Source organism: Dipodomys spectabilis, unplaced genomic scaffold, assembly GCF_019054845.1.
Source record: "Dipodomys spectabilis isolate Male_0828 unplaced genomic scaffold, ASM1905484v1 ptg000288l, whole genome shotgun sequence".
Taxonomy (NCBI): domain Eukaryota; kingdom Metazoa; phylum Chordata; class Mammalia; order Rodentia; family Heteromyidae; genus Dipodomys; species Dipodomys spectabilis.
This window is the reverse complement of record NW_024870965.1, coordinates 6,114,921-6,129,115: the sequence shown is the minus strand read 5'-3', so window position 1 is coordinate 6,129,115 and position 14,195 is coordinate 6,114,921. Positions and strand designations below refer to the sequence as shown.

The 14,195-nt window shown below is 46.6% G+C and overlaps 1 protein-coding gene across 2 annotated transcripts in view; it reads right to left on the bottom strand.

The window, feature by feature from the left end:
- Positions 1 to 8,095: 8,095 nt before the first annotated feature.
- The window catches only part of Desi2 (desumoylating isopeptidase 2), a 49,097-nt gene continuing 42,997 nt past the window's right edge, over positions 8,096 to 14,195 (bottom strand). For both annotated transcript variants that reach the window (XM_042701201.1, XM_042701202.1), the window contains one exon: positions 8,096 to 9,520. In XM_042701201.1, the coding sequence (XP_042557135.1) occupies positions 9,287 to 9,520 (234 nt within the window). In that variant the 3' untranslated portion in view covers positions 8,096 to 9,286. The remainder of the gene's footprint in view (positions 9,521 to 14,195) is intronic.

The window sequence follows — 14,195 nt, the reverse complement described above, 5'->3', positions numbered from 1 at the left end:
GATAAAATGGATGCATTCCTATAAAAATGTATTCAAGAAACAACTGGACGTACAAATAACATTGTAATTGCTAATGAAACTGAATCAATATTTAGAAATACTCCCATTAAGAAATCATTAGGTGAAGCTGGGGCTGGGGCTCACGCCTGTCATCCTAGCTACTCAGGAGGCTGAGATCTGAGGATCACGGTTCAAAGCCAGCCCGGTTAGGAAAGGCTGTGAGACTCTTATTTCCAGTTAACCACCAGAAAACTGGAAGTAGCACTGTAGCTCAAGTGGTAGAGCACTGGCCTTGAGCTGAAGAGCTGAGGGACAGCGCCCAGGCCCAGAGTTCAAGCCCCATGACTGACTGACAAAAAAAAAATCATGAGGTCCAGTAAACTAACTTTGTAGCCCCGGCTGGTGTGTGTGACCCTGAGTTGGCCTCCCAAGTGCTGGGGTTTACAGATGTGTCACTATCCTCATCACTAGAAACTCAATGTAAGGAACATGATTTCAATCATACTCACTCTTCTAGAGTACAGAAGAAACTCACCTTCCAGAGTCAGTCAGCATCACGTAACCAGGTAACTGGGATGAGCATCTTCTGCTGCAGAACCGTGAGCGCCATGTTGCAAGTCATTTTGAATTCCCTTGGGTGGAGGACTCTCAGAGGGTGCTCTTCTGAGCTATCAGAGAACTCTCCATGTGACTTAGGAATCCCAAGATGGCATTCACAACAACAAACTCTCAAGGAAGACAAGCTGTCAGAGAGGTTTCTTTTGGAGGTTACCTTCTAGTTATTTTCACAAAGATTTTTATTTCCTAAAGGTGCAGAAGTCTGACCAGACCTATTGCTAAATGTTCGTGTATTCACTCTACATAGAACAAGCCGTGCACTAGATTTGTTTAGAAATGACAGTTGATGTTGAGTTAGCTTTCCCAGGGGCAGTGAGGAGGCTAGCATGCTTTCCATCCTTAATGCCTTCAGTAAATTCTGAAACATGTTTAAGGCCATGCTCTGGGAAATCCCCTTGTATGATATCATAAGGAAAGAACTAGACTGTGGGGTTCTGTTTGATGAGCAGATGGAGAGAGGACCGACCAAACAGGCTTTTATTTAAGAAAAGTACAATAAGAAGAGTTTATCATTATTGCACACCAGTGAAGCTGAACACGCAGTCCCAGAACCTAGCAGTCCAAGAGAAATCCTGGAAGCTCCTAAGGTGGGCTTGGCTGTGTTCACAGGAATATTGCTCGTTATAGCCATAAAACTGACTCCAGTCCAGATGGCCTTTAAAAGTATGATGTATAAACAAAATCATGGTGTTCCTACCACAGAACACACCAAAAACAGCAGCAAAAATGAATTACGATACATTTAATCCACATGAATTGATAAAAATATAATTTAGAAATCACAGTATACAATATGAATCTATTTATATAAAGTTTTAAAATAGGTAAAATCAAAATCACAGAGCAAGCATGCAAAAGTAGGTGATGAATGGTAAAGAAACGCACAGAATGACTCATACAATTTCCGGCTGGTGTTAGCCTATAGGTAGAGAGGAGGTGACCGGGAAAAGCCTACATATGCTAGGATACCATTTGTATGGTGCTGGGATTGGAACCTAGGGCTCTGTGCATACTAGGCAAGCACTCTATCATTGAACTACTTCTAATGCACCAATTTGTACAAGTAATTCACAAGGTAGTTTTGTTTTTGTTGGTTGTGGGGCCTGAACTCTGCACCTGGGCACTGTCCCTTAGCTCTTCTGCTCAAGGCTAGTGCTCTACCACTTGAACCACAATGCCACTTCCAGCTTTTTCTGCTTATGTGGTGCTAAGGAATTGAACTCAGAGCCTCATGCATGCCAGGGAAACACTCTGCCACTGAGCCACCTTCCCAGCTCCTCACAAGGTGTTTTTAGGATTAGTGAGTGGTTCAGGAGGCAGTAAGGCCTTTTGCTGTGGAGAGTAAAACATCACTTGCTCGCTGTAGAGGAGGCTGTCAAAGGAGAGTAGTTTCTGTATGTGTGCAGATAGGTGCCAATCCTGGGGTTTGAATTCGGGGCCTGCTTGCTAGGTAGATGCTTTACCACTTGAGTTATGCCTCCAGTGCTTTCTGTGTTAGTTATTTTTCAGGAAAGGTCTCAAATTCTTACCTTGGCCCAGTCTCATACCATGGTCATCTGATTAGCATGAAGCCCTGGGTTCGATTCTTCAGTACCACATAAACAGACAAAGCTGGAAGTGGCGCTGTGGCTCAAGTGGTAGAGTGCTAACCTTGGGCACAGAGAGGCTTAGGGACAGTGCCCAGGCCCAGGGTTCAAGCTCCAGGACTGGCCTCACCAAAAAAAAAAAAAAAAAAAAAAGCTCCCGCGGAGAGAGTGGTAGTCTGATGTTTGAGCAGCTAGAGAAAGTAACCTGAAGCCAGCCTGGGCGTGGGGGGTGGTGGTGAATTTAGAGAAGGGAGGCATGCCTGGCAGCAGGAGGAAGTGTGTCCCCAGATAACACGGACAGTCACTCAGATTGGGAAACTAGAGGCCAGTTGTATTTTTGTCAAGACATTAAAAGGTGTGAGGAACTTGGAGCCTGAGCAGAGCAGATGGAGTTCCTTTAAGGGGGTGGGCAGGCAGGCTTCCACGGGGATGGGGAAGCACCCATTTGGGGGTGGGCAGGTGTGCATGCGTGCGCGCACACACACACACACACACACACACACACACACGTGTGCAACAAGTGTGGCCATGACTTCTCTCCAAGGGCTGGATAATGGATGTGGGATCTTGCTAAGGTCAAAGGCTTGCTACTGTGTGTGTGTGTAAAGTGAGCGAGTGGTTTGAGCAATAAAACTAGGGTTTTACAAATGGTGGTGACGTCCCATGAAGGTTCCCGTGATGGCCGAGGTAAGGAGCTGGACAGACAGACACTGAGTATTTCTGAACCAAGGCCTGTCCTGCTGGAGCCTCGGCTGCCACACTCTGGGATGGAGGACAAGATGGCCCCCTGCGTGGATGGGGCCACTGGATCGAGGGCAGGAAAAGGCCTAGAAGAGAGGACGAAGAGAGGCAACACAGCCATGGTAGCGAGCAGAGGGGAGCGGGCCAACCGGTGGCACAAGGCTCAGTGGGGCGGAGGGCCGCAGAGCTGAGGAGGAAGCAGCGGGGGTCGGAGGAGAGCCGGCCCCTCAAGAGGCAGCAGCGCTGCAGGTAAAGCAGCTGGACATGGACTGGGGACTCCGGGGGCCCTGCAGACAGCAAGGACTGAGTGCAGGCAGATGGGGCCAGGCCCTGGGGGGGAGGCGGGGGAAGCCTGGGCCTAGGTGAAGACTGAGGCAAGCTGGGCTGCCAGCACAGAGGACGGGCCACCACACCGAGCCCAGGCCTCAGTGCTGGAACAAGGGCTGCCAGGTGACCAACCCGGACAACTCCCCAGGGCGCCAGCGCAAGCTACTTCAATAACCCAGGCAAACCCAGTAAATGGAGACAGCCCCACATCTACTACCTTTGGTCTAGGCTACTCAATGGGGAGCTCATCTAGGAAGCTCTCATTTGTCATGGCAGACAGCCCTGCACAGAATTTAAGTGTGGTCCTACTGGGCCGGAGACACTGGGGGCCTGGGAACATGCTAACTTCCATCTCACACCAGCAGGGTGCCTGAATGGAAAGCTTGAGAACTGGCCAGGCTTACAGGTGGGCTTTTCCTCTGGCGTCTTTGCTCTTGGACTGTCAGTGGGTGAAGCAGGAGTTAGTCAAGCTGTGGAGACAAACGTGTGTGGTGCCCACTACTGCCCGCACAGCGAAGAAGAGGACTTGCCTCTAGGCTTGCTCTTCCTACTCGACCTGAGGCAGTTACTTTCTGTCACTCGAGGAGCACTGGCCTCTCGTGGATGACCAACTGCCTGACAGAGGGCCATGCCGGGGAAAGTTCGTGGCCCTGCCCCACTCCCTGATGCTGGCGGGGGGGAAGCATTTCTTCACTGAGGGCCAAGTGTGGCGCCTCTGCTCCTGGGCCTTTCTACCTCTGCGCTCTGCACTCCAGTCTAGTGGCTAAGTATGCCCGGGCTGCCGGGTGCCGTGGAAGGAATCACTTTTCCTGATTCGTTCTTCCTATCAAATGTGTCTTCAGTGCAGAGCAGAGCTTGCCTCGCTCATGCTACTCTGAAGGTTGAGCTTAGAGATGAGGTTGACTTTGCTCGTTTTCAGGCTCTATGGAGAGCTGAGCTATGTCTGGGCCTTTGGAACAATCTGAATGTTGCCCAAGGAGGAAGGCCCGTGGACCACGTGGGATGAGGGACAGTGGAAGGGCAGCAGCCCACCCAGCGGCCGAGAGGGAGCGCTGAGCCAGGCAGCTGCCGGTGTGTGTGTGTGGGGGTGTGGTGGTATCAGGATGGCCTCCGGGTGGTGGCCCTCGGCAGCACTGCAGTGGCCCAGGGTCACTTGGAACCGCAGCCCTTCCCGGACTGGGCAGGACCATGAAGCCCTGGCATGATCACCTATGATCATCTGGTCTTTGGAAAATGAATGCCTTCCTGACCTGGGTGAGGAGGCTCTTGTTCCTTTACTGGTCCCTTGGGCCTTGACAGGAGGGAAGCAGATTGAAGGGACAGGTCTGAGAGGCGGAGCAGGCCTCAGGCTGTAAATCTAAAAGAAAACAGGTAGATGTTGACCACCAATTTATTTTTCAAAACTTTAGCAACTACAGACCCATCTTTATAGTATAGACCCGTGTGCGTGCACACACACACACGCCAGTTCTGGGGCTTGAAGTTAGGGGCTGGGTGCTGTTCCTGAGCTTGCCCAAGGCTGGTACGCTACCTCTTGAGCCACAGTTCCATGTCTGGCTTTATTGGAGACAGGAGTTTCATGGATTTCCTGCCTAGGCTGACTTCGAACTATGATCCTCAGATCTCAGGCTACTGAGTACTAGGATTACAGGTATGAGCCACTAGCATATGGCTCAGCAGACTTCTGTGAGTTAGAAAGAACGAGGCTGATACCTAGGGGACAGGAGAGTTTCAAGTCTGACTCTGGAGGAGCAACATAGCTCCTGTGCCCCAGGGTCCTTGCTTGGCTGTTTTCTCAAGGGAAGAGTCTAGCGCAGCAGTAGCAGATCTGAGTTGGTGACCTCCTGCTCAGTCTACCAGGAATCCTGGCATCCTAAGGGATTGCTCTCCTTTGGTTCCTGTCCTGAGAAGAAGGTAAAGAGTGGACAAACACGGACAGCCCAGACAGACGGCAGTGCATCTTTCATAGAACTCCATTCAAGAGAAGATTTTAAATTAGTAGAGGAGAGTATCAGCTAGATACAAAAGGGCCAATGGAAGGAAAGGGAGAAGGATTGGGTTGGAGATAACTAGCAGGCAGATAAGGAACCCCGGCGTCCCAGTTCCTCCTACTCGACTGCTGCCTAGAGAAGGATGTGTGTGTATGGCATGTGTGCGCATGTGTGGAAGGCTGGGGAGCTTCTGCAGCCTCTCTCCCCATTCTCCAGGAAGGCCGTCTGCCGCCCACCCATGTGCTGTGGTCTGTGTTCTCTCACGGCGGTCATGCTGGCGCATGGACTTGAGCACAAGAGCAGCACGCTGGACTACAGCACCAGTGAGTACCGAGGAGGACGGCCGGAGCAGGCCACGCTCTGCGGAGCAGAGGGACTGACACAGATCCGCAACAGAGTGGGCTCCTGGGGGTCAGAAAGCACTGTAAAACATTTCTTATGAAAGTATTTTTTAATAAATTGATGTATTTCAATGTTATAACATGATAGCCCAATGCTATTATCAAGGTAGCAAAAGTGACGACGCCCGGCACTGTTCTAGACACTCTGAAGGACGGACAGCGGCGTCGGTGGAGAGTCTTGACAGCTGAGCACTTCCCACACGAAGATGTGCGCACTTCGGTGTAAGAACTGAGCGGACTGCCAAAGTCTAACAAATTACGCTGCACCCTCAAACCATACTAAAGAGAAGGGAATACAAGACGGTATGGCTAATCTGCTATAGAAAACAAGCCTTTCGAACTTAAGTCACTTAATGAAAAATAGTATGCGTTAAAATGACAGGGTATCTTACTGAAATGGAGCCATAAGACAGATTAGAACCCTGAAGCAGTGAGTGCTGCTCCTACTGTGTGATGGAAGCGGCCATGGAAGACAACGCAGCTGTCCGTGTGCTAAAACCAGCAGTCCCTGCTCTGCACCAGTGCTGGTGATGGGTCATCGACACTACTGCTGTGGCTGGAGTTCAGGCATCAAGTGGAGGCTCTCTCAGACTGTACCACCACACTTCCCAAAGCTGATGTCCCTCGCTTAGGGTAAAACAAACAAACAAACAAAAAACCCAAGGGTCTTGAAAACAAATAGGAGAAACTAGAAGCATCTGACTTGTAACACTATTCTTACTGTTCAAGCCACCAGGAGAAATCTGTTTTACTTGGTTACAACTACAAAAAGTTCACCTGACCCCACTGATCACATGAACATTAATGACCAGGTTTTTATTTTATTTTTATTTATTTTTGTCGGTCGTGGGGCTTGAACTCTGGGCCTGAGTGCTGTCCCTCAGCTCTTCAGCTCAAAGCAAGCGCTCTATCACTTGAGCTACAGCACCACTTCCGGTTTTCTGAGTGTTTGTTTATTGGAGAAAAGAGTCTCACGGAGTTTCCTGCCCGGGGTGGCTTTGAACCGCGATCCTTAGATCTCAGCCTCCTGAGTAGCTAGGATTACAGGCGTGAGCCGCCAGCGCCCGGCTATAACCATATTTTTAACATGAATTTTTCTTAAGAATGAGTCCAGGTAGAAAGAACAAGATTCTTTCTGAAGCCTTCAGGGGCAACATAAAAGCAGGCTGGATGCTTTTAGTTCTTAATTTGAGCTGTAGAGAAGGACCAAACTTAAGAGATTTTCTTTATCTTCAGCTACAATTAGATTGTGAATAGTCACACGTCTAGAAGTTTATCTGCTGTAAGTAAGATAATTGGCCTTATGCCACTGATTTTTTCTTAGGGCCCTTCACATTATTTCTAAGCTGCAAAAGCTGCCGATGAAAACAGCTACAATGAAATAACCATACAGTCATCTGTGTGCTGAGGTGTTCTGTTCTAGATACGCAGGCACAAAATGAGATGTTCATGGCTCCGTACACAGGAACGTCTAACCAAGGCAGGCTACTCCTCTGGAGCAGTAGCCCAGGTTTAAAACATGCGTATTTCAAAAGCTGTGATCCAGACTATTTTAAAATCCCAATCCAGTGGCATCAAACACTTCTTCTACTGACCTGGGTTTTGGTGCTAGCACTCTTTGCATAGTGAACAACTTACGGCTAGAGTCATGTTTATCCCCATTCTCCATCTAGAACTGAACCAAGTCAGTGTTTCACAAAGGTCATATGTTCCTCCTTTCTTAACACAGCTCTCTGTCTCTGTCTCTCTCGGCCAGTTCTTGGGTCTAAACTCAGGGACTGGGCACTGTCCCTGAGCTTCTTTTGCTCAAGGCTAGCACGCTACCATGTGAACCACAGCACTTTTACCTTTTTCTGCTTATGTGGTACTGAGGAATTAAACCCAGGGCCTCATGCATGCTAGGCAAGCGCTCTACCATGTGAGCCACATTCCCAGCCTTTATCACATCTCTTAAAACAAGTGCTCAGCCTGTAATAGAACTGACACTGATCTGTAAAGGCTTTCCTTGCTGGATGCAGATATAAAACAGTCAGAAAGTATAAAGTGGCTTCATTTTCCTCAGGTTTATGCTTAGAACCCAAGGCTTATTTTCCCTATGAACAGGGTGTGCTTAAGTTGATAAAAATCAGCTTATGGAAAAGTTAAAAATGTAGTTAACTAAAAGACATGTATGTTCACATAGAGATAGCACACAATCCAATCCAAAAGTTTAAATACATGTAAAAAATTTCAAACCCAACAGCATATATAATGCTGAAGTCACTGCCTTGGATCATTTTTCTTCTTGCCAATATTTTATATAGGACAGTCATCAATGAACATTCATTCATGGAACGGGACATGAAATGACTTGTTTCTTACATGTAAGAGTTTCACTGGGAGCAGACACAAGCAGACAGATTCCTTGCTAATGAGGACTTTCCTGTGGTGACAACTTCCATCTCAAGAGTATGTTAGGTAAGAGACATACATTTGAGGGGATATAAAAAGATGAATTTAAAGACACATAAATATGACTTTTTTTTCAACAAGAAGTCAGTAAGAATAAGCTTTCTATTACAAGGGGAGCCTACCCCCCATCACTAACAATTCTGACATACTGTTTCTGGCATGGAACCTAAAAAGTATGAAGTACCAAAGAATTACCTATCTGGTGGTGTTTCATTAGCTATAGTTTCTGAGGACTAGTATAAAAGGTAGTCTGAAGAGTTAAAAGCAGTTGATGTCAATTCATACTGCTACTCAGAAGGCTACTACTTAGGTCATTCCTATCCCATCAATGAAATCTTGTGTGAGGAAGAAATTATTTGCTATTAAAAATGGAGTTCCTTCCCTAGCACATGTGCAAAAACACTCGTCAGTTACAAGAATGTCTTCAATGGAAATCTTGATTTTTTTGAATCAAAGGCATCAAGCTAGGCAGACAGGAGAGTATCACCAGCCTAGGTGGACAGCTATGTGGGATGAAAGCAACTGTCCCATGGGCACCTGGGAGATGTGCTACTCAGAAACGGAAGGGCCCAGCTGGAGTCCTAAGACCTTGGGGCCGTGTGTTCCTACCTATCAGGCCAGTTTGGTTCTCTGCATCTGATTGCCAACAATGCTAATACAAATCTAAAAGACAATTCTTAAGCAGGTGATAGAACTCTGTGTAGAACTTTTTGTGTGCCTATTATTTATGCTGTTGCTCTGGCAATTGTCAGGAAGTGTATGAAATTACCTGCCTCATTTTTGAAGATGAGTATTTTCTTCTTTTACAATGGCAGAAGTCCATGCAAGATTTGTAAACAGCGATACAAAATACTGTAAACATAACTTAACAGAGCTTGTATAAAACAGAAGTAAATCCAAATTTACAAGTGGGTAAAAAACCAGAGGGTAGCTTGCTTCATAGAAAGTTCTCCCTCCTACACAAGGGATAGATAGATTATATATATATAATATATTATATATATATACTTTTTTTTTTTTAAAGATTACAAATATAATCCTGAGCTGAAAAACTGGGATTGGGGGAGAGCCATCTTTGCATACAAAGTACCCAAAGGATGCTTACTCTGTTTTCTTTTCTCTAACGATGTTCAACTGCCAGAGACAGTTTTGAAGGTGACTTTGGAGACACTTATAGCTTAGTGTGGCGCCCGGGTCTGGAGCCTGCGGCAGTGCTCGCCACAGCGGCGGATGCAGCGGCATCCTCTGCTTCTTCCAGCTCATCCTGGAGCTCCTGGCTGACACTGGACTGCAGGGCTGCAGGAGTGAGCCACTCCTTTGGGAGGCAACTCTGGAGAAAGGGTATACAGGAGCTGAAGTAGGCAAGTCGATTGATCCAGCGAGGAATCTCTTTCCCACAAAGAATCTGTGGGGAAGAGAGTTTTCCATTAGGAACGGGGTTAAGGTGGTCTGGCTGCTGCCACGCAGGAGGGAGAGGCAGTACAGAGGCCACTGCTCACCAGCCTTCCCTAACTCAGGACTTCCCTAGCTTGTCAAGCTGCTTGCTTAATCACTTCAGCAGAGTCTAGCCAACTCCACTCGGCTTCTGTCCACCTTGAAGGGCCTCAGGGCAAATGGAAGAGGAGTACAGAGCACAGAAGATGCTGCCTCCCACAAAGTTATCCTCAGAGTACTAGAAGCCCTAGCAGCTGAGTCAGTCTTGAGTAGTTTATCAGTTCTCACTTTTCACAGGTCCTTTCCTAATTTTCCCCAGGCTATTCAGTTTTTCCTAGTCCACACACTACCCGTTTGCCTTGACCCTAACCCACTCGTTTCAAGGGAAGCTCCAGAGAAAGGTACCCCCTGCCTCTCCCCCCTCCCCCCATGAAGACTTGGCTCTAGGATACCTCTGCAGAAGCAGAGCCACGGTCAGACAAGACCTGGAAGTTTGGCCAAACTTCAGTCCAGACTCTAGTAGGGGAGAGACGGGTGCTGGGTGGAAGCCTTCCTGGAGGGTGACTCACACTTCTGGCTCCCCTAGTGACCCAGAACTCCAGAGTCCTTTTCTCTCTCCATCTCCAATAGAAGAACTAATACCAGTCATTGTTGACTGTGCAGCTTCTGTCACAGAACCTGAGAGTGCAGGGCCAGAAAAGTACCTCAAGTGTTTCAGAGCTGGGCGCTGGCACCTCGCGCCTATATCCTAGCTACTCAACTCAGGAGGCTCAGATCTGAAGATCATAGAAAATCCTTGAAACTCTTTTTTTTTTTTTTGGGTCCGGTCGTGGGGCCTGAACTCTGGGCCTGGGCATTGTCCCTCAGCTCTTCAGCTCAAGGCTAGCACTCTACCACTTGAGCCACAGTGCACTTCCACCTTTTTTCTTTTTGTTTATGTGGTGCTGAGGAATCGAACCAAGAGCCTTGAGAATGCAAGGCAAGCGCTCTACCACTGAGCCACCTTCCCAGCCCCAATCCCTGAAACTCTTATCTCCAGTTAATCACCAAAAAGCCAGAAGTAGAGCTGTGGCACATGTGGTATAGCACAAGAATTAAGCACAAAAGCTGAAGGACAGAGCCCAGGCCCTGAGTTTAAACCCTAGGACTGGCAAAACAAAAATGAAATGTTTGAGGAATGTGGATGTGGGAAGATCTAGGAGGAAGCTGAGCAATGACCTTATACAATACCATTCATACCTGCCTAGTCCTAAAAGCAGAGGCAAACAAATACTGTCTCTTACACCTGAGAAACAGAGCTCTCTGTGTATTTGGAAATTTATCACGTAAGTGGCTAATAGCTATGGCTATCACATTCAACGGCCACTTCTCTCATTCTCCTTTTTGAGTTCTTATTTGTTGTTGTTGCTGTTTTTGTCAGTCATGGGGCTTGAACTCTGGGCCTGGGTGCTGTCCCTCACATCTTCAGCTCAAGGCTAGCACTCTACTACTTGAGCCACAGCACCACTTATGGCTTTCTGAGTGGTTTAATGGAGATAAGAGTCTCACAAACTTTCCTGCCTGGGCTGGCTTTGAACCGAGATCCTCAGATCTCAGCCTCCTGAGTAGCTAGAATTACAGGCCTGAGCCACTAGTACCCGGCTGAGTTCTTTTTTTATATTCTCCTCCATATTTCATTGTGATAAAGGTGAAACTGAGGTCTATGCTATCCTAATTGTAGCTTGTCTGTGATCAATAGCCAGCTTTTTTTTTTTAGAGATAGTTTTATTGGAACACCTGTGTTTTACCTATTCATTTAGATATTGCCCTATGATGCTTTACTACAATGGGGAAAAGCAGAGTTGAGATCATGAATACTTCACAAACCAAAAATATTCACCATCTGTCTCTTTCCAAAGTTTGCCAACTTTTGGGTCAATGTTTTATAAGTTTAAAATCAAGGCCATGGTCATTTAGCATTGCAATCTAAATTTTGATTTAAAATGAAGTAGACTGCTGATAGGGAGGTAATTGTAATGTCTTAGGTATGCACATGTTATGTGTATAAATTGGGCCATAATTTAAAATCTTCTTACTGTGGTCAATAATCAAATAGTATTCTGTTCAGGCAGCAGAATCAGCTTTGCCTTTAAGCTTTGGTCCAGTAATCCTTTTTCCAAGAATCTATCTCAATAGATACACTGAGATATAAAGAGGTATGTGGGGAATTCATTATATTATTTTTTATTTTTTGCAATAGCAGAAAGCCAATAATCCAAGTGTATTAACAAAAACTTGGTTAAGCTGAGTGCTGGTGGCTCATGCCTGTAATCCTACCTACTCAGGAGACTGAGATCTGAGGATCATGGTTCGAAGCCAGCCTGGGCAGGAAAGTCTGTGAGACACCCCCCCCCCCCAATCACTGATCAAAGCTGAGGCCCAGACAGTGACTATGCAGAAAGAAGATAAGTCTAGGGGCTGGGAAGGTGGCTCAGTGGTAGAGCACTTGCTTTGCATGCTCGAGGCCCTGGGTTCGATTCCTCAGCACCACATAAGAAAAAAGCCGGAAGTGGTGCTGTAGCTCAAGTGGTAGAGTGCTAGCCTTGAGCTGAAGAGCTGAGGGACAGCGCCCAGGCCCAGAGTTCAGGCCCCACGACCGGACCCCCCCCCCCCCCCAAAAAAAGAAGATAAGTCTATAGCTGGGAAGGAAGAAACATGCAAAACCACATTTTCAAGGCAGGAAAGATAGGAATGGTGCCACAGGTCCCTAAAACAACCATCACTTGTGATCATTTGCTGAGAGGACTCAAGGACTCGGTATGCAGAGTACTCATAGCCTGGTAAAGGAAGAGGTGAAGTCTGGAGGCACCTCTGGGCTATCTTACTGAACGCAATTTCAATGGTTTGTTCAGGATGCATGCTCAGTGAGCACTGACGGCTGTGAGCTTAGGGTCAGCAGTGGGTAGCACTGAAAGTACATGCAGCAGTTTAAAAAGGAGCATGGAGAGTGGAAGGGAGAAAAGGCAGTATTGAAAAGCAGAGAATCTGGAGCTGGGGCTCAAGTGGTAGGTAGAGTGTAAGGCCATGAAAACAACTTCCCCCTCCAAAAAAACAACAAGACCACCTCAGAAATTTAGTATGGAAAGAAAAAAATGTCTTTCCTTTGAGCTTCCCTAGGTGCCAGGGGTTTATTTTTCTCATTGCAAAATCAGTACATCTCATATTGTAATCATAACTTCACATTTAAAAAATGATCCACCACTCTCGGGAAGGTATGTATCAAAGAGGAAATCTGTCTATCTGTCTACCTACCTTCTCTCCTCTCCCCCTCTCTCTCACCAGTACCGAATACTCAGGGCCTTATATTCTCGCTTAGCTTCTTTCATTCAAGGCTGGCACCACTTGAACCACACAGCCAGTTCCAGCTTTTTGCTTGTTAATGCAGTAAGAGTTCCCTGGATATGTCTCAGAACCCTGATATTCAATTTCAGCCTTCTGAGTAGCTAGGATTAGAGGCATGAGCCATTGGTACTCAGCAGGAACCAAAGTTTTATAGAGAAATATTTTTGTATAAGCAGAAAAAAAAAGTTAGAAAACTCAAATCCTGAGTTTTCAGAAAAACTCAAAATGGGTATATAGTCATTTGCCCCTTTCATCTTCACCGTCTCTCTTTTTCTGTGAGCTGCATTTGCTACAATGTGTACACCAGAATGGGGAGGGGGCTGGGCCATCAGTCCACTGCTGCAAACTTGGGTCCCATTCCTGGCGCTGTGGCTTCTGACAATAACCAAGAGTCAGGAAAGTAATTATCTCCTCTATGGTAACACAAGACTTCATTTTAGATGGCCTAGCCAGAGAAGAGGCCTTTTCTTTTTTTCTGGTGCTACTGAGGTTTGGATTTGGGACTTGCACTTGCTTAGGTTGGCACCTATGGCTTCTCATATAGCTAGGTCGAACAGATTAGCAATAAGCCATCATACCTGGTTTACTGAGATGGGTTCTTGCTAACATTTTGCCCAGGCTAGCCGTGAACAATGATCCTTCTGATTCACTACTTCCTGAGTAATGAGATTAGACTGAGCCTCTGTGCCAGAAGACAGAAGCAGTTCCTTCTTGGGGCCACTTGCAAGTACCCCAGACAGTTCCGTCAACAGCCATGTTTTATAGCTTAGGCTTCATTGAAGGGTGTCCTGTGTGTCACAATTCCCAAGTGGAAATCTTGTCCTCCACGTGACTGACTGAGCTGCACGGAGGTAAAAACCATGAGCAGCAGATGTCAGGTTTTAACTCATGTGTCAAGTTCAGACAATTAGAATCTCAACTTGGGACTCTAAAATGAGCCATAGACTTTTCTTTGGCAGCAGTAAAGTACTGGAGACCAGTTACCCATGTTTCAAAGCTCAAACAAGCAAACAAGGCTTGTCCTAAGCCCTTTCTAGGATCCACTCACAAATAAGCACAGCAGGGGCACTCACCAGCCTCGAAGGGTTAAACATCTGATTTGTGACATTCATTAGCCACTGAAGAGTACTTTAACAACATTAATAGTATAATAGTATATTTCTATCTAGAGATTGCTTCTTTTTATGTGGATGTCCTTTTTTCAGAGGTTCCAACAGACAAAAATCATCAGTCATGGGGACGTTGTTTGCTTTTAATACACAAAG